Here is a 24618-nt window from a genome sequence, read left to right on the forward strand (position 1 = left end):
TTCCCTCATTCCCTTCACCAAATCACCCCCCCCCCTTCCCTCATCCCCCATCCCCCTGTTCTTCTTACTTCTTACCTGGAAAGCAGGCAGTGATGAGTGACGCCCATCTGCGCTTTACTCAGTGAGGACAGTGACAGCGGTGAGCAGCGGCGGCTGTCCGAAGTGACGAGTATGGAGCGTCACTTGTCACCGCCTGCTGGTCAGGTAAGTAGTAAGAAAAACAGGGGGATGAGGGAATGATTTGGCATTGCGGGGGGAATGATTTGGTATGAATGGTTTGGCATTACTTTTCCTAATTAATTATATTGTTGAGATTTTTTTAAAGCTTTATTACAGTGCAAAATTATTTATTTCAATTTAGCTTTTTATCATGTTTTGTTACACTCTATAGTGAGAACAGAACAGTATTCCATCACTTAGAAAGATGTTTAAACCTTTTTTCCCAATAGGGGACATCTCCCAATAGGGAACACTTTTTTATTCCCTGTGAGTGTCCGCTATTGGGAGATTTTACTGCATATGAGTGATAGTAAAACAAATAGAAGGTGAGTTACGAAAATGTGTTTGCGAAAATGACTAAAAACAGCGGCCAGAACAAATATGCTGTCGGAACCAGTCCATAAAATATAGCCGGCTTAATATGGTTGTTTGCCGTTTTAGAAATCTTAGTAGTTATATTATGTTTTAGTAGTTACTTATATTTTCACGTTTACAGATAGAATGTTATATTTTTTGTTTAATGCATATTTTATAAGTGGTATAAGTTTTTGTTGTTTATTTTCAAAAATCTAAAAAACAAAGACATAATTAAGTAAATACATAAATAAATAAGTAAATAAATAATTATATAAATAAATACTATTTGTGTTTTATGTTGTATTCTTCTTTTTCCTAATTATTTTATTACCTTAATAAATATTTCACATACATAACAGCCAACAAAATCTGATGTTTTGTAATGTAGCTCATATATAAAAACAAAAATGTAGTATCAGGTAAAAGTAAAAATTTGCATCAGTATTTTCTAACCAATGTGCCTCCAGCTGTTGCAAAACTACGACTCTGGGCATGATTTAAGGGTCTGGAAGCTCCGTTTCGCACTCCAATATATTTTATTACTACATTTGTAATGTAAGAACTCATTGATTCCAGACAAATTGTGAGACTATTTGTCAGCAATTACCACGGTGAATTTAGGGCTGTAATACAATAAGGTTAAAATAACATTCGCCAAGCATGCAGATACGTGTGAGCGGCATCTTAAAGTGCGGAGTAAGTCTCCCCGAGGCCACACCTGAGGCCCAAACGGCTAGTACCACGAACAGCCCTCTCCCCGTGTTGTGCAGACATACTGATTGCTAAGTCTTCTAGTGCCAAGGAGGTTGTGTTCACCACTGAAATATTGCGCCAGTTCTCGTTCACACACTGACTCCTGCTGACTACAAAAACTTTACAGTAGAACTGGTCTCTGTGAAAGTAAATTTACCATATGTTCCAGATACCATAGTCAGATTTGTGCCGATAGCAAACGAAACGTTCGTCAAAACTCATGACTAAGGTCTGTGGTGGGATGTACTATATAGCAGTCATTTTTATGACATGTCAGAAAAACTGAGGCATCATTATTTATGAATCTGACCAGCAGCTGATATAATAAACCGCCATGATATACAGTGGGGCAAAAAAGTATTTAGTCAGCAACCAATGGTGCAAGTTCTCCCACTTAAAAAGATGAGAGAGGCCTGTAAGTTTTCATCATAGTTATACCTCAACTATGAGAGACAGAATGAGAAAAATAATCCGTAAAATCACGTTTTCTGATTTTTAAAGAATTTATTTGCAAATTATGGTGTAAAATCTATACCTACAAACAAGGAAAATTTCTGACTCTCACAGACCTGTAACTTCTTCTTTAAGAATCTCCTCTGTCCTCCACTTGTTACCTGTGTTAATGGCACCTGTTTGAACTTTTTATCAGTATAAAAGACACCTGTTCACAACCTCAAACACTCACACTCCAAACTCCACTATGGCCAAGACCAAAGAGCTGTCGAAGGACACCAGAAACAAAATTGTAGACCTGCACCAGGCTGGGAAGACTGAATCTGCAATAGGCAAGCAGCTTGGGTTGAAGAAATCAACTGTTGGAGCAATTATTAGAAAATGGAAGACATCCAAGACCACTGATAATCTCCCTCTATCTGGGGCTCCACGCAAGATCTCACAACATGGTGTCAAAATGATCACAAAAGCGGTGAGCAAAAATCCCAGAACCACACAGGGGGACCTAGTGAATGACCTGCAGAGAGCTGGGACCAATGTAACAAAGGCTACTATCAGTAACACACTATGCCACAAGGGACTCAAATCATGCAGTGCCAGACATGTCCCCCTGCTTAAGCCAATACATGCCCAGGCCCATCTGAAGTTTGCTAGAGAGCATTTGGATGATCCAGAAGAGGATTGGGAGAATGTCATATGGTCAAATGAAACCAAAGTAGACCTTTTTGGTTAAAACTCAACTCGTCGTGTTTGGAGGAGAAAGAATGCTGAGTTGCATCCACAGAACACAATACCTAGTGTGAAGCATGGGGGTGTAAACATCATATTTTTCAGCAAAGGGACCAGGACTACTGATCCATGTAAAGAAAAGAATGAATGGGGACATGTCTCGTGAGATTTTGAGTGAAAACCTCCTTCCATCAGCAAGGGCATTGAAGATAAAACGTGGCTGGGTCTTTCAGCATGACAATGATCCCAAACACACTGCCCGGGCAACGACAGAGTGGCTTCATAAGAAGCATTTCAAGGTCCTGGAGTGGCCTAGCCAGTCTTCACATCTCAACCCCATAGTAAACCTTTGGAGGAAGTTGAAAGTCCGTGTTGCCCAGGGAAAGCCCTAAAACATCACTGCTCTAGAGGAGATCTACATGGAGGAATGGTACCAAAATACCAGCAACGGTGTGGGAAAACCTTGTGAAGACTTACAGAAAAATTTTTGACCACTATCATTGCCAACAAAGCTTATATAACAAAGTATTGAGATGAACTTTTGTTATTGACCAAATACTTATTTTCCACCATAATTTGCAAATAAATTCTTTAAAAATCAGACAATGTGATTTTATGGATTTTTTTTTTCTCATTATGTCTCTCATAGTTAAGGTATACCTATGATAAAATTACAGGCCTCTCTCATCTTTTTAGGTGGGAGAACTTGCACAATTGGTGGCTGATTAAATACTTTTTTTGCCCCACTGTGTACATATATATATATATATATAGATAGATAGATAGATAGATAGATAGATAGATAGAATGTATAGCTAACAGAGCAGATTTTTCTAGCAGAATCTGGCAGAAAACATCCACTCAGAAATTCCATTGCAGCACAGTCCCATTGTTTTCAATGGGATCCTGCAGCACCATGCACACTGCAGAATTTCTGCACCTGAAAATTAAAATCTCGGCTTCCATAGAAAGAATTGGCATGCCAATTCTTTATGTGGAATCCACTCCACAGCGGAGTGGAGCGGTGGAGCGGTCCTTGTGTGAATGTCCACTGGAAATTTTCTGAACGGACATTTCCCCCCAAAAACGCCATTTGAGCATAGCCTTAAGTCTAGCTAGTCACCACTGGGACAATAGCATCCGTAGGACGAGGAGGGGGCAAGGGATGATTATTGACAGAACAGGCTGATAATTGTTCTTTTTAGTAGGGCCAGTGATCAGCTGACAAACCAGCACATGTTCAAACATGAGCTGATCATATGCTTTTCACATGTATAAAAACCATTATTTATCAGTCGCACATGGCCCTGTGTATAAGGGGAGAAAAGATAAGGGCCGCGCAAACAGCCAGCAATCGATTGTGCGGCTCTGCCTGCCCAAATATAAGGCCCAAATATAAGGTTTCATAGGCGGGCACCAATCTAGGAGATCAATCCATAAATCGTGCAGGGGATGGGTTGCGGAAAAAACAGCCCTAAGGCATCACCATGGGTATAGTGATAAGAAGTTCAAAGCTTATCTAGAGCCTGGGAGTGGGGGCAAAAAATGTTCCTCCATATAAGTAGACATTGTATGTAATATGTAATAATTGGGGCAGATTAGCCGAAGTGACACCTCTGCACATTGCTGTAGAATGTGACTATACAAGGGTTTGTTTGTAGTCTGTAACCATGGAAACAAAACAGGACTATTTGCAAAGTAGTTTTGTTAGAGATGGGATTGATTAATATGAAATGTAACAGTAAAGGCGCACACAGCCTCTAAGACCTGAACTATTAACAAACCAAGGAAAGCATAATTAAGCAATAGTAAGAAACACATCTGAGAGCTTTTTTCTTTTCTTTTTTATAGATGGTTACATATGGTAAAATGGACTTTTACACACACCTATCCACACCTAGTCCATACGCAAATTCAAAATAAAATGAAGCAACTTCTACATTCTCCACACAGCTATACCAGAAGTGCGCTGTAATATGCAAATAAGAATTTCCCAGATTCCAATTTACTAACATTGTACTTTGGGCCTGTAACCAATAAAGCACTCTGTGTGAACTCTGTCTTAGAAAGATTTTTGGCATAGTTCCATATGCCATCTTAGACTAGATAGACAAACAGATAGATAGATAGATAGATAGATAGATAGATAAATAGATAGATAGATAGTAGATAAGAAGATACAGAGATTAATAGATAAAGATAAGTACATAGCTATGACTGAGATAGATACTATAGATAGACAGATAGATAGATAGATAGATAGATAGATATGAGATAGATATGAGATAGATAGATAGATAGATAGATAGATAGATAGGTAAAAAGAGCAGACTTGGGCAGCACTGAAAAAAAGTCAAGTTGGTGCTAGCTATGTTGGACTTGGTCCCAATGCAGAGAGTCCCAAAATATAGATAGAAGAAAAATAGCAGCACACAGGTACTTCGGTGAAAAAAATGTGGTCTTTATTCACCCATCATCAGAGGCGACGTTTCGGCTGCCTCTCGCAGCCATTGTCAAGCCTTGACAATGGCTGCGAGAGGCACCCGAAATGTCGCCTCTGATGATGGGTGAATAAAGACCACATTTTTTTCACCGAAGTACCTGTGTGCTGCTATTTTTCTTCTATCCAGATAGATAGATAGATATGAGATAGATAGATAGATATGAGATAGATAGATATGAGATAGATAGATAGATAGATATGAGATCGATATGAGATAGATAAATAGATAGATAGTAGATAAGAAGTTAAAGAGATTAATAGATAAAGATAAGTACATAGCTATGACTGAGATAGATATTGTAGATAGATAGATATGAGATAGATAGATAGATAGATATGAGACAGACAGACAGACAGACAGACAGACAGACAGACAGATAGATAGATAGATAGATAGATGGATGGATAGATAGAATAGCATTTCACCCTCATCTACAAGAAGCAAAGGAAACGTGTATGCTCACTTTCCATGGTTTATCCTAAAATCACTGGGATAAGAACATGGCACATAACACTCGCTGTTTAAAGTGGGACGTTAAATACTTCCATATGTCGACTAAAAACAAATGCATACTGATAAGCAATAGTGAAAAATGTAAGAAAAAAATTCAAAGATCTAAACTTAAGAAACTGGAATAGAGAGAAATGAAAACCCGAAAGCTGCTCATTAAATGAAGCTGCAATTATTGTCTCCGGATTATCCCATCCACAATGTCTTTAGATTATAAAAAGAGAACTAGTGGTGCACATTTACAGATGTAGCAGAGCTGACTCCATAAGGTGGTCTCCCATAAAACTCCAGGAAAACTCATCGTTGTGTGCAGCCAAAGAGTTACGAGACAAATCCAGCTCTGCTACAGTACATCAGTAAGGCTTTCTCAGTCACACAAAGAACAATAGTGAGCTAATCATGTAACACACAAGATGGGATTTCCCAATGGCAACAGCCAAAAAGAAATATACTCCCATCAGGCTTATATAACAAGAAACAGTCTTTGTAACAGAAACAAATGGCAACAAAAACAGCTTAGTGTTCATCATAACAGTGAGTATGCACTATAGCCATGCAAATGCAATCTAGCTTCCACACACTGCTACAATGTGTTGGTGAAAGTGCAGATTTATAATCAGATCGGTATGGAGATGTAGCAGTACTGAGTTTGTCAGCTAACAAAATGCTTATATGGTTTTACATAGCCTTATAGCTTGTTGGGTAAAATGTTGCCACCTATGCTCTGATGGGAAATCGTAAATTCTCATGTGGATTTTTTTATACAGTTTTTTTTCTTGGCTTTAGCTAAAGCCTATTGGATGCATTAAAGTGGTACTCCGGTGGAAAAAATTTAATCAACTGGTGCCAGAAAGTTAAACAGATTTGTAAATTACTTCTATTTAAAATCTTAATCCTTCCAGTACTTATCAGCTGCTGTATACTACAGGGGAAGTTCTTTTCTTTTTTAATTTCTTTTCTGTCTGACCACAGTGCTCTGAGCTGACACCTCTGTCCATGTCAGGAACTGTCCAGAGTAGAAACAAATCCCCATAGCAAACCTCCTCGGCTCTGGGTAGTTCCTGACATGGACAGAGGTGTCAGCAGAGAGCACTGTAGTCAGACAGAAAATAAATACAAAAAGAAAAGAACTTCTTGTAGAGCGTACAACAGCTGATAAGTACTGGAAGGATTAAAAAATTTTAATTGAAGTAATTTACAAATCTGTTTAGCGTTTTGGCACCAGCGGATTGAAAAAAAATGTTTTCTACAGGAGTACTCCTTTAAATGACAGACACCAGACAGAAACCCAGCAGAGCCCATTAAAATCAATGGGAATATTGGGCTCTGTTGGTGTCCATTGTGCAGCAGACTGGATGGCTCCATTTACCCTGTTGAACAAAAGCTGCAATGGAGTCCCCAAACAGTGTGAACATAGCCTTACATGGGATATAGATTGTAAGTAGTTTCTGCACGTAAATCTGTAGTAGAAAATCTGCAGCATATCTGCCCAGTGTGAACGCATCCTTAGGGTACATTCACACGTCTGCAGATCTGAAACCACATAGAAACCACATCTTGAGATTAGTGGACACAGTTTACATTTAATGCAAGATTATTTTATTTATTCTCACAATTGTTTTTGGTTTTGTTTTTACGTAATTGGAAAATATGGCTGAAAATTTGTAAATAAAATAGGCTTGTATTTTTTACGCAGCATGAATTTTGTAGTTTTTGTGGCAGTTTTTGTTCAATTTTTAAAGGCAAATTTAGACGTTAATTCACAGACTTAAATTTCTTCCTGCTGGATCCACTTCTGGTTTTGGATTAAAAATGTCCGGTATTAGAAAAGTATTTATGTAATTATATAATTTATTTATTTATTTTCATTTTTTCCGCAAAAACAGCACCACTCCTGACCACAGGTTGTGTCTGGTATTGCAGCTCAGCTACATAGCTCCATTAAAGGAAATGGGGGACTGACCTGCAGTACGACACACAACTTGTGGACCGAAATTGTGTTGTTTTTCACAAAAAATAAATACTGGACAAGCCCTTTAAAGGGGTTCTCCAGAAATACAAAAAGATTCCAAAAACAGCACCACACCTGTCCTCAGGTTGTCTGTGGTATTACAACTTCGCTCCATTTACATCAATGGTTCAACGGAACCGAGCTGCATTACCACACACCTAAGGACACGCGTGGCGCTGTTTTTTGAAGACATAAGCTCTGTTTTTCTTATTCTGGATAACCCCTTTCAAGAAGTGCATCAACAACTGTAGTAATATTTAAAAAAATTCAAATAAAAAAAACTCTATTAAACAAATTACTCAAGTGTGACTCCGGCCATATCTTGCTAGCCAAAAAAAAAAAAAAAACAAGATCAGCTCTGCTACATCTGCCTATAGCAGTGTTACCCCAAACAGGGTGCCTCCGCTATTGCAAAACTACAACTCCCAGCATCCCCGGACAGCCTTCGGCTGTCCGGGCATGCTGGGAGTTGTGGTTTTGCAACAGCTGGAGGCACCCTGGTTGGAAAAATCTGACCTATGCATACGTTATATTCAATATTCCTACCTTGTTCACTGCTGTTGTCTCCACTATGCGACGTATGCCCCCCGCTGGAAGGTCCTGGTGTACCCCCAGAACGAGTCGACGCCGTGTCGTCGTGGTCTCTGCTCCAGGACGGCTGTGGGAAAACATAGAAACGTGATAAGCACAAACATGTACACAAAGAAAAAAAAATGAAAAAAAAAAAAAAACACGAAAAACATCAAACCCATCTTTTTTTTTTCTTTTTTTACATATATTTAACAAGAAACAATTTAATGTGCAAATTTGTAAGGAACGCTGCCAAATGGATCTGCATTAGTTTACTTTCACCGAGCTAAACTGTGCCGATATCTTTCATAATTGCACGCCGAATTACCATGGAAAACACAAACATTCCGGAGAAAAAAGGCAAATAACGGCTTCTCGATTCTGATTATATATTTAGCAGCATCAGACCCTCTGGCGGAACAGTCTGTTACTCTGCAAACGCGAAAATGAGAGTGGTCTTTGATTCCGCGGTTTATATAGTCGTAGCCTCTGATACATGACGCAAAGACAAGAAAGAGAAGAGAAGAGGTTTTTTTTTTTTTTTTTTTTTTTTAAAGATGGGAACACAATTAAGGACACCCGGCTCCACAATAGCCGAAATGTGTCAGCTGTTTGCCGGATGGTATGCGGTAAATGGACAAAAAAAGAGGGGAATAACAATGGCTTCACATGGTCTATGTACACTCAGCCCCATGCAGAGCCTCCTTGTACTATTGAACAGAAAACAGATGTTAGTCCTTATCGCAGGGTGAATTTGAAAGTAACATTCAGATAGGGAAAAAATTGGCTGTAAATTAAATTCTTACCCAAAACAAAAAAAAACAAAAAAGAAAAAAAATATATAAAACAACCCTGACAAGGACACTCTGCTCCAGCCGCCTTTTATCATTAGAAAACTTTTAATTAGCCTATAGTAATGGCTTCTAAATATAGCGATAGGCCTTACATGGCGTGCATGCATAATAGAGGCTCTCAGGGTCAGCTGCCGTACGTTACGCAATGATCTATCAGTCGTCGAATACGGACATGGTATCATAGAAGGAAGTATGAATAGAGTAAAACAGTGTTTCTTAAAGGGGTACTACCGCGCTGATAACTTATCCCCTATCTAAAGGATAGGGGATAAGTTGGGAACCCCCGCCATCTCGCCCCTGCCATAGACTTGTATTGAGGGGCGGAGCCGTGACGTCACGATACTCCAGCCCTGTCATTAGACCCGGAGCGGATGTTCGCTCCGGGGCCTGATGAGAGCGGGGTGCTGTGTGCGAGTTCATGGGGGTCCCCAACGGGGGACCCCGCGCAATCAGGCAACTTATCCCTTATCCTTTAGATGGATAATTTGGGGATAATTAGGGGATAAGGGGATAATTTGTCAGCACGGTAGTACCCCTTTAAACAGTGTGCCTCCAGGTATTGCAAAACTACAACTCTCAGCATGCCCGGACAGCCTTTGGCTCCTCAGTCCTCCAAAGAATCCACATAGTGTAAAACAGTAAGTACTAGATGAGAGAAGGGGAGAGGAGGGGGATGCAGCTGCAATGTCTACACCAGTGTTTGCCAACCGATGTGCCTCCAGCTGTTTCAAAACTACAACACCCACTCTCTGCTCTAAGATTAAAGAAGAACTGTAGTGCAATATACTTATCCCCTATACAAAGGGGGTCCCGACTGCTGGGAGTCTGCTAGAGGGGGGGCGTTCCGTCCCCGCATGATGCAGCAGCCGACATGCCCCCTCCATGTATTCCATAGAGATACATGGAGGGGGCGAGTCTGCCGCGGCTTGTTGCTGGGGACGACAAGGCGCTTTCCGCGGACTGACGGGGTCCCATACAGGAGATCGCGGGGGAGGGTCCCAACGGTCGGACCCCCGCGATCTTTAACTTATCCCCTATCCTTCGGATAGGTGATAAGTTATATTGCACTACAGTTCTCCTTTAAAGCTAAAATGTGACTTTGACATGAAGATCGCAATGACATCCCATCTGAAATCATGTGATCACACAAAAAATTTGATTGTGGACTTTGTCGTGATTTGCTTTTAGCTATCCCATGATGAGGTGCAGCCCTAGCTTAACTAGGACAAACCTGGGGACCAGGCAATCATTTTTACTGCCATAGGGAAAGAAGGATAAGCAGCTGCCAGATACTTCTGGCTGGGCTTATCTCCTAGATGAAGAACACGGGGGAAGATTTATCAAAACCTATGTAGAAGAAGAGGGATGCCGTTGCCCAGGGTAACCAATCTGAACGCTTCTTTCATTTTTCACAGGCCTTTTTGAAAACGAAAGAAGCAATCTGATTGGTTGCTATGGGCAACTGCACCACTCTTCCTCTGCACACATATAGATAAATCTCCCCCACAGTGTTTATTTACTGCAAACCCTGGTAAATGTTTTATTGACCCCCAAGATCCGATAGAGGCCAAAAGTTATTGGGGTCAGGCTTGTTTACTTTATGGGGAAAAAGCAGCAGACTGTGCATTTCCATAGAGGGTCATGTGATGAACAAAACAAAAAATAAAACACACCATGCAGTATACATTTCTTGCTTTGTTTTTGTTTTTATCACTTAAACATAGAGATAGGTAGAGAAAATGTATTAAAACCTGTCCAGAGGGAAAGTTGCTGAGTTGCCCATAGCAACCAATCAGATCGCTGCTTTCATTTTTCAGAAGCCTGTTCAAAAATGAAAGAAGCGATCTGATTGGTTGCTATGGGCAAATGGTTACCTTTTCCTCTGAACAGGTTTTGATAAATATCCCCTAATACAGCAGGAAATCCCAAAGTAGGCGTAGGACATACACATTAAGGCAAAGTGTGAAAATTACCTTGAAGGGGTACTCCGGTGCTAAGACACCTTATCCCCTATCCACCCCGTAATAATCAGTCATGTTCGCTCCGGGTCTGATTACTGGCGATCACGTGGGCCAGGGCATTGTGACATCCTGGCCCCGCCCCCGTGTGATAACACGCTCCACCCCCTCAATGCAAGCCTATGAGAGGGGGCATGACAGCTGTCACGCCCCCTCCCATAGGCTTGCATTGAGGGGGTGGAGCGTGACGTCACACAGGGGTGGGGCTGTGACGTCACAATGCCCCGCCCCCGTGATCACCAGTAATCAGACCCGGAGCGAACATGCTCCGGGGACTGATTATAACGGGGTGCTGCGTGCAAGATCACGAGGATCCCCAGCGGCGGGAACCCCGCGATCAGGCATCTTATCCCCTATCCTTTGGATAGGGGATAAGATGTCTTAGCACCGGAGTACCCCTTTAACATTCAACATATCATTGGTGCTACCCCGTATACCCCGATAACTTTTTTCTCAGATACTAGTGACATTGGCAACACCTACTGAGAATGATCCACTACATATGTCTAATATTAGTTCTCCATGTTAATATATGACACTGTGCATATGGAGGGGACCCTCACCAAATTGCTTACCAGGGACCTCCATCAACACTCATCACACCCTGCGCAGCAGCATTGTGCAGCAGCATCAGACGCAAAGGACTGTTGCTGTTTTTTTGGCGCAAAAGTGCAATTTTTGCTGCTTTGATGATGTTTTACTTTTGTCCACAGAACCATTTCCCGTGTAAGGGAGCATTTACACCACATTTTAGCCATCTGGAAATGTAAAAACCGGTCACGCTGCATCCCATTCATTTAAGGGTGCATTCACACTACATTTTTGCAATTCAGTTCCCGTATATGTTTTCTATGTGAAAACCGTACGGAACCGTATTGAAAACCGTATGCATTGACTCTCCATTGAAAACCGTATGCCAAAAGATGCATCAGGTTGTATCTGTTTTGCATCTTGTAAGGTTTTGTCATTTTTTTTTCCCGTACCCAAAACTGTAGCCTACCACTGTTTTTGGTCCAGGTGAAAAACTGTATTAAACCGTATACTTTTTTTTAACATGGGAGTCAATGAGAACTGCACGTGCATACGGTTCCATCCTGTTTTCACCATCCGGTTTTAGACTTTGTACAGTTTTTTTTTCTTGGAATTTCAATTAAACAAGTGCAACTTTATGCATAATGTAGTCAAAAGTTAAAAACATATATGTTGTTTTCTTGAAAAATGGATGCAACCGGACATCATTTTTTAAACTGTATATGGTTTTTAACTGTATACAGGTAAAATGTGTACACACGTTTTGATACAGTTTAGTCCGGTTTTGAGGAATCAGTTTTTCATCAAAAACCTGAGACGGCAACTGTATTTCAAAAACGTGGTTTGAATGCACCCTAAATGAGCTAGCCAGAGTCAGATTGTGACTCCAGTCAGGTAATTTTTGCACCAGCTTCACTGCCGGACTGAATATTGCAGCATAGCAAGGTATTCAGTCCGGCAGCAAAACCAGATACGGTGCCAAAATTAGCCAACCGGAGTCATTTAAATGAATGGGAAACGGCGTGGGTCCGGTGGGGATATGGCAGCAGTCGGCTTTTAAACTTCCCCGGCAGCTATGGTTAAAACATGGTGTGAACCCAGGCTAAAAAAGACACATCCACCAGATTTATTAGAAAAGCCTTGCTTCAAGTTCCATTCAGATGAATGAGACAGTTGCATATATTTCTGCAACAAATGCAACCAAAAAATATACTATATGTAACATCTACAGATGGCGACTCAGTGGTTACCACGATTACCTTCTAGCACCAAGGCCAACATCTGCAGGGAGCATGTTCTCCCTGTGTTTTCTCCTAGATTTCAATTATATATATATATATATATATATATATATATATATATATATATACAGTGGTCCCTCAAGTTACAATACTAATCAGTTCCAGGACAACCATTGTATGTTGAAACCATTGTATGTTGAGACCATAACTCTATGGAATCCTGGTAATTGGTTCTGAAGCCTCCCTCACGGGACCCGTGGATAATACAGGACATCACCGATCGTGGTGATGCCTTGTATTAAGCCTTCAGACGCGGCGATCAAAGCTGACCGCCTCATCTGAAGTGAAACTGAAAGTATCCCGGCTGCTCAGTCGGGCTGTTCGGGATCGCCGCGGTGAAATTGCGGTGTCCCACACAGCTTACAGGACACCGGGAGGGCCCTTACCTACCTCCTCGGTGTCTGATCAACGAATGACTGCTCCGTGCCTGAGATCCAGGCAGGAGCAGTCAAGCGCCGATGACACTGATCACAGGCGTGTTAGGCTGCTTTCACACTATGAAATAGTTCCGTTTAGGAACTTCCGTCACCAGTTCTGTCACTATATCGGCAAAACCCGGCCGTTACAAAACTCCTCACGGCCGTGACTAAATCGCATCGCAGCCTATGGGGTTTTGTAACTGCCCATTTGCACCCGTATATGCCCAGTGACGGGACATCGTGGCGGAAAAATTGCTGCATGCACTGCATTTGTAACGGCCGGGTTTTGCCGATATAGTGACGGAACTGGTGACGGAAGTTCCTAAACGGAACTATTTCATAGTGTGAAAGCAGCCTTAATACACGCCAGTGTCCCTATGGGACCTATAACACTGCAAAAAAAAGTGTTATTAAAGGTCATTTAACCCCTTCCCTAATAAAAGTTTGAATCACCCCCCTTTTCCCATAAAAAAAAGAAAAACAGTGTAAATAAAAAAAATAAACATATGTGGTATCGCCGCGTGCATAAATGTCCGAACTATAAAAATATATCACTAATTAAACCGAACGGTCAATAGCGTACGCGCAAAAAAATTCCAAAGTCCAAAAAAAGCGTATTTTTGGTCACTTTTTATCCCATTAAAAAATAAATAAAAAGTGATCAAAAAGTCCCATCAAAACAAATATTGTACTGATAAAAACTTCAGATCACGGCGCAAAAAATGAGCCCTCATACCGCCCCATATGCGAAACAATAAAAAAGTTATAGGGGTCAGAAGATGACATTTTTAAACGTATAAATTTTCCTGCATGTAGTTATGATTTTTTCCAGAAGTACTACAAAATCAAGATATTACAGGGAAATATAGAAAAATTCAGCTCACCGTTGTAGTTCTCAGACCCAGATCATGTATATGGTAACACACCTCTCCAGTTGGAAGACTCGGGGTGAGGCAAGGACCGTGTTCCCAGGTGCGGCAATTAGGCAGAGGAGAAAGTAGCATCCGGCTCCCAAACTGGATAAAATACTGGCTTTATTGGAAAATATTAAAAACCAAACTGGAACATAATATGGATAAGAACAAACGAAACGCAACCAACGCGTTTCGACCTGTTAACAAGTCTTAATCATGATTAAGACTTGTTAACAGGTCGAAACGCGTTGGTTGCGTTTCGTTTGTTCTTATCCATATTATGTTCCAGTTTGGTTTTTAATATTTTCCAATAAAGCCAGTATTTTATCCAGTTTGGGAGCCGGATGCTACTTTCTCCTCTGCCTAATTACTACAAAATCAAACCTATATAAGTAGGGTATTATTTTAACCGTATGGACCTACAGAATAATGATAAGGTGTCATTTTTACCGAAATATGCACTGCGTAGAAACGGAAGCCCCCAAAATTTACAAAATGGCGTTTTTTTCTTCGATTTTGTCGCACGATTATTTTTTTTTCCGTTTCGCTGTGAATTTTTGGGTAAAATGACTAATGTCAATGCAAAGTAGAATTGGTGACGCAAAAAATAATAATATGGATTTTTAGGTGGAAAATTGAAAGGGTTATGATTTTTAAAAGGTAAGGAGGAAAAAACGAAAGTGCAAAAACTGAAAAACCCTGAGTCCTTAAGGGGTTAACACCATCAGACACATCAGATCCTCTAACACACAGATGTATGAATGTCAATTTCTTGCAGTACACTACAGCTGCACCCCCTTTTCTTCTCCATCCTGATGCCAGAGAGCAATAGACTGTAGCCAATGAAGTGAACACAGAGTTTAAAAAAATAGAAAAAAAATAGAAGTATTATTATTATTACGTGTAAACATGGTCAGCTAGAAAAGTTGTCTTCTGTTTTTTGTTTGTTTTGTTTTAGTTATTTGTAATTTTTTTAATACACTCAAGACTATTTTTTTATACACTTGAATGCCATGCAAGTGAAAGAATAAGAAGGGGAAAAAAACGCTCACACTAAAGCAAAGGCAACTATCAAGGGTATTCTAAATACTGTCAATTGTATTAGTGATTCAGTGACTGGTAAAAAGATGTGTGAACTGTGGGAGAAACACTTTTTTTTTTTTTTTTTTAAACAAATATGCAGTCTCCAACATGCCAGAAGAATGCTGTAAGTGGGTAATGTGGAACACATGCCATGAATGCAAACAGTTAATGCATAAATTTTCGGGTTTGTACAACTGCAGCTTTTTAGACTTGTTTATTCAGAGCACTGCAGAGAGAGAGAGAGAGAATGGTACAGCGCCCAGGGGACAGACAATGCCAGGCACAAAGCCCTGGTGCCTCAACATGTTAAAAAAAAAAAAAAAAAGGATGTTTTTCTATGTGCTACAAATCCCACTTGAAAATATAATTAGAAGAAGAAAATGGCAAACTATTGCATTAACTGTAATTGAACAAAAGACCAAGCAAGGCTTGTGGGAGGCTGCGTGAACCCGTGGGAGTTCTGGGATGCATCAGATCTTAGGAGTTGACATCTCCAGGGCATTCTCATTCTATTTGTGTTGTCCCTTACTACTATTGTCGGGGCTGGTGATCTGACTTGTAATTAATAGAAAATCTGCAGATAACAAGCTAAAATATAGAGCCGGGGCGGCGAGGAACCATTGGCGAAAATGTGTTGATTAATCTGATTACCAGGCGCAATTCAAGAGAAGGTGGCGCAGGACTATAGACCCGCACCGTGTACTGCAGGAAAGCACAACACATGATATATTCACTATGTTTTAATGAGCTGGGATGATTTATTCGGTTTTGTTCCATATCACACCACCCCCTCTGCTAGACCCCCCCCCCTTTACCCTTCTCCGTTGCACACACATTTCTACTGAGCTGGGATGTAGATTAATTCAATGCTTAATTGTTGAGTAAATTCAATTTTCCACATTCTATTCTGCACGGCATCCGCTAAGGTTCTTAAATATTTAGCAGTTGAGGCCTAAGTCGAGCATTTGTGATCTGCGCCTACCTTTTTTTTTTTTTTTTTTCATCACCATTTTTCTTCCTCCACCACTTAATTCACCATGAAAAGATTTTCCTTGCTGGAAATTCTGATGCTGCTATGATCTGTGAGCCATTCCGATTCATTGCATTTCCATTGTGTTTGGTCTTAGATGCCGAGTTCCTCTTTTTTTCTCACAGCTATTGCCACATTATACAGCCATTCATGCAAGAAATGTTGAATTCCACCTCAGTTTATCAAAATTGTGTGTAACAGTCACTTAACCCATATGTTTAATTTCGGCGCTCAGGAGATACGACAGATCAGAGGCGCTGGAAAAAAGAATTGACAAGGCCTCTAGGATGGAATTATTATAATTTTTTTGTTTAGTTTTTGGTGTAGGTTTAGGTTTATGAAAGGTGTACTGTGTTTTTGCTATTGTGTCGCTTTTTACTAAATTAGTTATAGTTGTAGCAGAGGTGGATTTGCAGTGAGGGTAGCGCTAAGTTTGACATTGACACAACTCATAGAGAGAGGAGTTGGTTGGGGTTCACCTAGGACTGCAGGACATTGACAAAGTGACCCCATGGCTGTGTTCACATCAGGTTTTCACTATATGCTCGTGGTCTACGTCAGCAATCTGCCAAAAAGGTTGACGGCATATACTGCAGAATACTTCTAACAGATACATTAAAACATGTTTAGAAATTGTCTTATTCTTAGGTTAGACATCCTACAAATGCACTAGATTTTTAAAAGTAGTACAGGTAGTTTAAAGCATACCTGTGATACCTAAGATACTCAACTAGGTTATGCTAATTCTTCACATGTATTTTCTATGTGTCCAGATTCTGTATTTGGCTCACAAATCCCTCTGTTTTGCTGCTCGCTTATTCTGACATCTACTGCTCAGAAAGGGGCATGTCCGAGGCAAGCACTGAGTCTGCCCTATCTAACCATGCATTCCCTTCCTGAGTCTCTTTATCCAATTACTGCATGCTGCTCTATAACCCCCTCCTGTCTGTTCTCATGCTACAGTCTGATAGACAGGACAGGAGTGAGCACAGGGGAGGTATAGTCCCCCCTTATTTCCTGGACTTTGCCGGACTTTGTCCCAGCATGTGCTTCCGCTGGGACAAAGATCTTGCTGTAGCCAGACAGAATTATGTTCTGGATGGTATGGGGACCCATAGTGGTTTGTTTTATAAGCCATGGTTTCTAAAAAAAAGAGTTAACATTTTTTATACAGTATATTAGAAAGGTTGATATTTTGCCAAGATAAAAAAAACAAATAAATAGTTTGATTCTGGCAGTGCCCATTTAATGGACAGAAGTAGTCATCTAATGACTATATGAGTTGTAATTTGCGAACATATACATTCATTTTACAGGACTCAATAGCACAAGGGTACAATGAAAATGTGATGGTAACATAGCCTAATCCTATCTAGGTTGGAAAAAATTGTCTACCTAGCCAAAATCCCTATGCTGTACTGCTGGAAAGCTACAACTGTCTCCTCTCTAGTCCACTAGTGCTTGCAGCTTGTATTGGTGCATGCCTTTGCTCTACACTAGTAATATGAGTAAGGCTGGGTTCACACTACGTTTTCTCCCATGCGGGAGCGCATACGGCAGGGGAGAGCTTAAACCTTGTGCTTCCGTATGCCTTCGTATCCGCTCCCATATGTCATTCATTTCAATGAGCCGGCCGGAGTGAAACGTTCGGTCCGGGGCCTAAAACTATGGTCAACCACGGTTTTAGGACCGGTTGTAAAAGCGCATACAGTGCAAAAATGAGCCGACCGAATGTTTCACTCCAGCCGGCTCATTGAAATAAATGACATACAGGAGCGCATACGAAAGAATACGGGAGCGCAAGGTTTCAGCTCCCCCTGCCGTATGCGCCCCCGTATGGGAGAAAACGTAGTGTGAACCCAGCCTAAGGCTGGTTTCACATATGTCCGGTGTCCGGCACAGTTTCCTTCCGGCATGCACATGAGGGAAACTGATGCTAGAACTGATCCCATTCTCAATTTTGACGCCGGATGGTTGGACATGCCGGAGGGCACTGGACAGGGGACCGCAGCAAGCTATCCGCTGCCCAGAAACCATGGACACCGGATGCCATACAACTGATGACAATTTGTCATCAGTTATGGCATCAGTTGCGTAGAGTATTAGGCTGAGTTCACCTATGCCGGACACCGGACATAAGTGAACCCAACCTAACATTGCCAGATCTCCACAGGATCGGAGAAATCCAACCATGTCATCTGCTATGGGGGCCACAGCCTATTAATGGATCAATAAAACATTTTCATACGGGATTCACAAATAATTCCAATTTCCAAGACAAAGTTGGCCCCAAATAGTCCAAAATAAACAGCTAAGGTAATAATATAATAAACCTGATTGACAACTGTCTATTTTAAACTTATGTAACAACTTATGTAAATTATATATCAAATCTTGTTTTCCGAAATTTGCCTTGATCATAATGTAGCGATGGCACATTCAATGACAAATTCAACTCTGCTACATCTGTATCTCACACTGGAATATTGGAGCCACCCTTAGTCTTGATAACCGCAAACTGGCAGGAAATAGCCTTGAAAGCCCTAGTGTTTCCCGGATGAGGGCTGCATGACTTACAGGAAGGGTTTTCTTTAGTGATATCAAATCCTGGTTGCCTGTGTGGCCAGTATATTCATAAAGACACTGATATCTGGACTGTCAGCTCAGGTACCAAGGATATAGGTCTGAGATTCCATTGGAAGTAGGCACAATAGTAGGGAATCCAAGGTGGCGAAGAAGTTTGGAGCTGATAGCCCCAAACGATTTCAAAGAAGTCAATGAAGTTAGTCCAGGTTTATACCTGGAGTCATCCTAGATGGAAGTTCCAGATTCAAAAAGCAGGATGCACTATTGCCAGGTGTTCGCTCCAGAGCAATAGCTTCTGTAGGTTATTGTCTTCTGTTTGGGCTTTTAGAGGGAAGTTGAAGAACTTTCTGAATGACATAGCAAAATTTGTTGTTCTTTTTAGATAATGTCTTCAAAGGGGTTATCCCAAGATTATAATGTATCCTGGGACACTCACGCTCATGAGACCGGAAGCTACTTGTCCACCGATTGAATGGCGCAGTATTGCACAAGATAGACCAGTGGTCACCAAACTGTGGACCTTCAGGTGTTTCAAAGCTACAACTCCAAGCATGCTTGGAATTGTAGCTTTGCAATACTTGGAGGTCTACCATTTGGAGAACACTGTGTTAAACTATTTACCAATTCATTCATTTGTTATGGGACTGCCCAAAATAACCAAGAGCAGCACTGTAATTTTTGCCTAACCCTTTTGAGGAAGCCATAAATGAAAGGATTTGACCACTAATACCCAACCATTCCAATACTGGCTCAATCGGCTTTCACATCTGCATTGACCAAGGCATCTGCTCAGGCTACTTGACTTAGGTCCTGTAAATGGATATCCAGACAAATGGCCTTAGATTTCCCTTAGTCAGAACTAATCAGAAGAAGAACCCTCTGCGAGCGAGTGTCACCTCTACAATTCACTCTTCCAAGACATATACCCCACCTTTCAAAAAAAAAACATGTATCTGCCTCACACAACAAGTAATAAAAAATATTTGCGTTTAGCTAAATCCAAATACCCTGTAGACCTGTAGCACCTTTTTCTTCAGCCATGAGCCTTAGGAGAAACACTCTCATATCCGCATGCAAACAAACTGTTAACATGGGAATCTCAGCGCCCGGGCTTTGATGTAGCTGTCATCTAGCCCAGTGACTCAATTTGAGCTCCTAGTGCTCCTTAGCAATTTGATTGAACTTCACTTGTTACAGGACTGACATACAGAGATCATAAAAATTAATTGCCTCTAATGGTTGCCGCACCACACTGCTCTGGGAACTGCGTGAGGAAAAGCATCGATAAGATGAGCGTATCCGAGGAAAAAAAGAGGCTTAACGTGAGACGTGTCCCTATAGAAGTGATAAGGAGACTGAAACAGGCATAATGGGGGACATTTATCATTGAGTTTACCCCTTTTTCTTGTGTATTTTTTTGCGCAAATATTTGCACAGTGACTTTCACTGGATCTTTTTTGTGCATTTTTTTATAGAATATTTTCCGATGTTCTCTACGTACTCGTGTAATGTAGAAATAAAAATGCTTTACATACTAATTTACTATTGCGCATTTCTTGTTTAGATATTAAAACTTTGAGCAAAGGCAACAGATTTTGCACAAATATAGAACACCGAGGAGTGCACGTACCAATGTGTCAGATGGTAGAAACATGAAGGAATGTCTATGTTGGAGCAAAATTTATCAACAAGCTTGCGCACGGTTGATATATTTTGCACAGACATGCAAAACATAGAAAGCACTGATATGGTTTAAATGATTTCTACCTCACACCAACATTGATAAATCTCCCCCAATGTATCTATAACATATTTCAAATAGATACTAAATGAACAAAAGCTTTAAAAAAAACGATAAGTAGGGACTATTTTCACCTACTTTATAGTCTCATGCTAAATAATAATTCTTTACTATATATAGCGCACACAAATCCCGCAGCATTTTATACTCCAATTGGTCCCCTAAGTATGTTTTTGGAGTGTGGGAGGAAAGTGGAGTACCTGGAGATAACCCATACAAACATGGGGAGAACATACAAACTTGTTGTAGATATTGCCCTTGTGGAAATTTTCTTTGTGGAAAATATTTCAGAATTACCTCCAATGTCCTGACCTTTTGCTATTTCATTGTAGATCTCTTTTTAAGGCCCCCTTTACATATGTCTTGTAGTGTTTCCCTTTGGCACTGTAGAAAAGCACCGGAGGGAAACTGGTATTGGAACTGATTCCATTCATTTTAATGGGACAGTTCACAGTTATCTGGTGCTCCAATGTAGATGCCGGATAGGCTGCATAGCACCGGATAGGGGAAGCTTGCTTCATTCCCCTATCCAACGCACTGAAATAATGGACACCAGATCCTAGACAACTGACACCAATTTATGCACTGTCATCCGTTCTGGCATCAGTTGGGGCCAGTTTAAGGTTGGGTTCACCAAAGCGGATTTCTGGAATTTTTCCAACGGATTTCCCGACAATTCTGTCATTTAAACATAGAAGACCACTGGAGGAAAAGCATTGGGCTACAGGAGTGGAATAAAACACTTTCATGAATATTTTTAAAAAATTATTTCCAAAATTCTATGGAATCGGAGAGAATGCCTTTAATTTATTTTTCAACATGTCACTCTATAGCTATTTTAAAACTACAACTTCCAGCATGCCAAGGATGTTGTAGTTTTGCAATAGATGATTAGCCAAAGGTTCTTAGACCACATGATTAGACCACTGATTCTAAATGGAACAGGGGTGATGTAACCAGAAACAGTGGATATTGTAGTTTCCTCATTGGCGCTATGTAAATCAATATTTATTATTATTTTTGAATGTATTATTTTTTATTTATTGTTGTCAAAGCCATTGTAGGCCTGGATAATGTAGTCATGATGTGTAATTTGTTGGCGTTATGTAAATAAATATTTATTATAAATATTTTACTATTTATTATTAGTTTAGTTTTTTTTTGCATTAAAGGATTAAAGCATTTTTTAGGTTAAAGCCTAAATATTTATTATTATTTTATTATTTATTATTATTTTGTTATCATTGTCAAAGCCATTGTAGACTCAAGTAATCCAGTCATGTGGCCAAATTTGTTGGCACTTTGTAAATAAATAGTTATTATTATTATTACTGTTTATTTATTATTGTCAAAGCCATTGTAGGCCGGAGTTATGTAGTAGTTATGCACACACTTCATTATATATGATCCAGCAATGACAGGGCTAGGTACATTGTTCTAATGCTTCCATCACGAAGAGAATTATTTGGATTATCTATTAGCCATTTGGAAGTCCGGAGCATTAAACTATGCACAAATTATTTCGTCGACATCATACTCGATGGCGGCCTATGACACGCATCCACACAAGTGAAACACAAAGCTTCACTTGATGAAATGAATGATAAAATCCATAGCCGCAACATTACGCCGATTGTTTACGTTGTAGAAGGGGAGCTTAAGTAGGAAGTTTCGTGTTCCTCTATCCATTACTGCCATCGGCTAGAATGATCTATGGTCGGGGGGGGGGGGAAGAGCCTTGGGAACCGAGATCCCGCCAGAAGCTCCGTGTATTAATGGACATCAGTGTCACACCATAAGGCGCAAACAAATGTATACTTTACATTCAAAAGATTAGAATGGGAATATGTCACGTATGCTCCAACTCAACCTTATGGTGAAAAAATACAAAATCTGTCATCCTATTCCTCCATTGATTTAGAAGTCCCAAATGGCCCAGAATGTTGGAAGAATTTGGAATGGCGACAGATTTTTTTTTTTTTATGACAGCACGTGGTTACTTCGTCTCCGTTCTCACAGTCCAATGAGCGGAACGCGTATCCTTTAGAGCTCCTTCACATGGCGTAGAGCACCTCTTAGAAGTCGTCCCAACAAAGGAAGTATTTACTGCAATTTTCTTGGTAAACAAAACAAATAATAGAGATTGAAAAGATGAAAGTGTTTGTTAAATAAAGACGTGCGCTCCGGCTCTGCTTTCATAAAATCTACTTAACAATGATACTCTCTCTCTCTTTCTCTCTCTTAGGAGCTAAACCAATAAACTCAGATGCAAGCGCCCAGGTTCTTCCTCTGAGATTTCAGCCAAATGCATATTGGAGAGACCTACATTTTTGTTTTGTTTTTTTGTAGTAGGTATAACATTACAATAACACTTCAGACATAGACAAACCCGTGCTAATAGCTGAGATACGGCACTGCTCCCGATGTATTTAGCCTCCTAGTCATTTGCATGGCAGAGGGAAAAAAAAGTTCAGCTATTGCTATTATTTCTGGAAAGTTTTCCTGAGGGGGAAAGACACATACAGAAGGAAGACGGAGAACAATGCAAATGGAAACAATATTAATGTATTCTTATAAACATACAATACACTCATATATTTAGATGGTGAGATGGATACTGGACATTTTTGGGCAATTTTATAACCCAGTGTTATTCAGTGTGTTCGGCTGTTGCAGAACTACAACTTCCAGCATGCCCGGACAGCCAACGGCTCTCCGGGCATGCTGGGAGTTGTAGTTTTGCAACACACATTTAGGTGGGATTGGCTGATCAAGTAGTTTGGTCGCTTGTCTAACAACCCTATTGCACGGCAGGCAAGTCCACATGAACAATCGCTGGACTATTCTTGCACGCCGGTTGCACATTCCCTATTACACAGGGCAATGTCTGGCCGACGACTAACATACATTTAAGCCAAGCGAATACTATACCTATTACAAAGGGCAAATACCAGCCTCTTCGGCCAATAAGCATCTAACATTGGCAGGACAGTTTAAAAGGGAATTCTCATCTTAAAGGGGTACTCCGGTGCAAAACATCTTATCTACTATCAAAAGGATAGGGGATAAGTTGTTAGATCACAGAGGTCCCACTTCTGGGTACCCTCACGACTTCCTGCTGGCAGCAGTGGCGTCCGGAACACTGGAGCGTGGAGCTCCCGTGTTCGTGACGTTACGCCACTCCCCCCCCCCCATTCAGGTCCATGGGAGGAGGCATGATGGCTAGTACGTAGCCATCATGCCTCCTCCCATAGACCTGAATGGAGGGGGTGCGGAAGCTGTAGTCGCCAGTCATCCAGCACGGAGCGGAGTTCGCTCCGTGCACGGATGACAGGGGGGCTGTGTCGGGGATCGTGGGGGACCCCAGCAGCAGGATCTCCATGATCTAACATCTTATCCCCTATCATTTTGATAGGGGATAAGATGTTTTGCACCGGAGTACCCCTTTAGCCAACATAGTTAGTCTGGGTTCACATATGTCCGGCGTTCTGGCTCAGTGAACCCAGCCTAAAACTCAAAGCAACTGATGCCACAACTGATGACAACTTGCATCATGAATCGGTAAGCATCCGGCATCCATTATTTCTGAATGCCAGAGGAGGGGACACAGCAAGATACGTTCCCCCAAATGGGGTATCCCATTCAAATGAATAGGATCAGCTCTACCATTAGTTTTTCTCCAGAGCTTCTTATACAGTGCCGGAGGGAAATGCTGCCGAACAACGAACATATGTGAAGTGGTCCTTAAACCTATAGGGCACATCTTGTTTAAAGGGGTATTCCCTTTTTTTTTTATATATATATCAACTGGCTTCGGAAAGTTAAACAGATTTGTAAATTACGTCTATTAAAAAATCTTAATCCTTCCAATAGTTATTAGCTTCTGAAGTTGAGTTGTTGTTTTCTGTCTAACTGCTCTCTGATGACTCACGTCCTGGGAGCTGTGCAGTTCCTATGGGGATATTCTCCCATCAT

At 40.8% G+C, this 24618-nt stretch overlaps 1 protein-coding gene across 1 annotated transcript in view; it reads right to left on the reverse strand.

Moving 5' to 3' along the window:
- The window catches only part of MEIS1 (Meis homeobox 1), a 171319-nt gene that overhangs the window by 114365 nt on the left and 32336 nt on the right, over window positions 1–24618 (reverse strand). Inside the window, exon 7 of the mRNA XM_056567924.1 lies at window positions 8083–8194. Within this exon, the coding sequence (XP_056423899.1) occupies window positions 8083–8194 (112 nt within the window). The remainder of the gene's footprint in view (window positions 1–8082; window positions 8195–24618) is intronic.

Source organism: Hyla sarda, chromosome 3, assembly GCF_029499605.1.
Source record: "Hyla sarda isolate aHylSar1 chromosome 3, aHylSar1.hap1, whole genome shotgun sequence".
NCBI classification, from domain to species: domain Eukaryota; kingdom Metazoa; phylum Chordata; class Amphibia; order Anura; family Hylidae; genus Hyla; species Hyla sarda.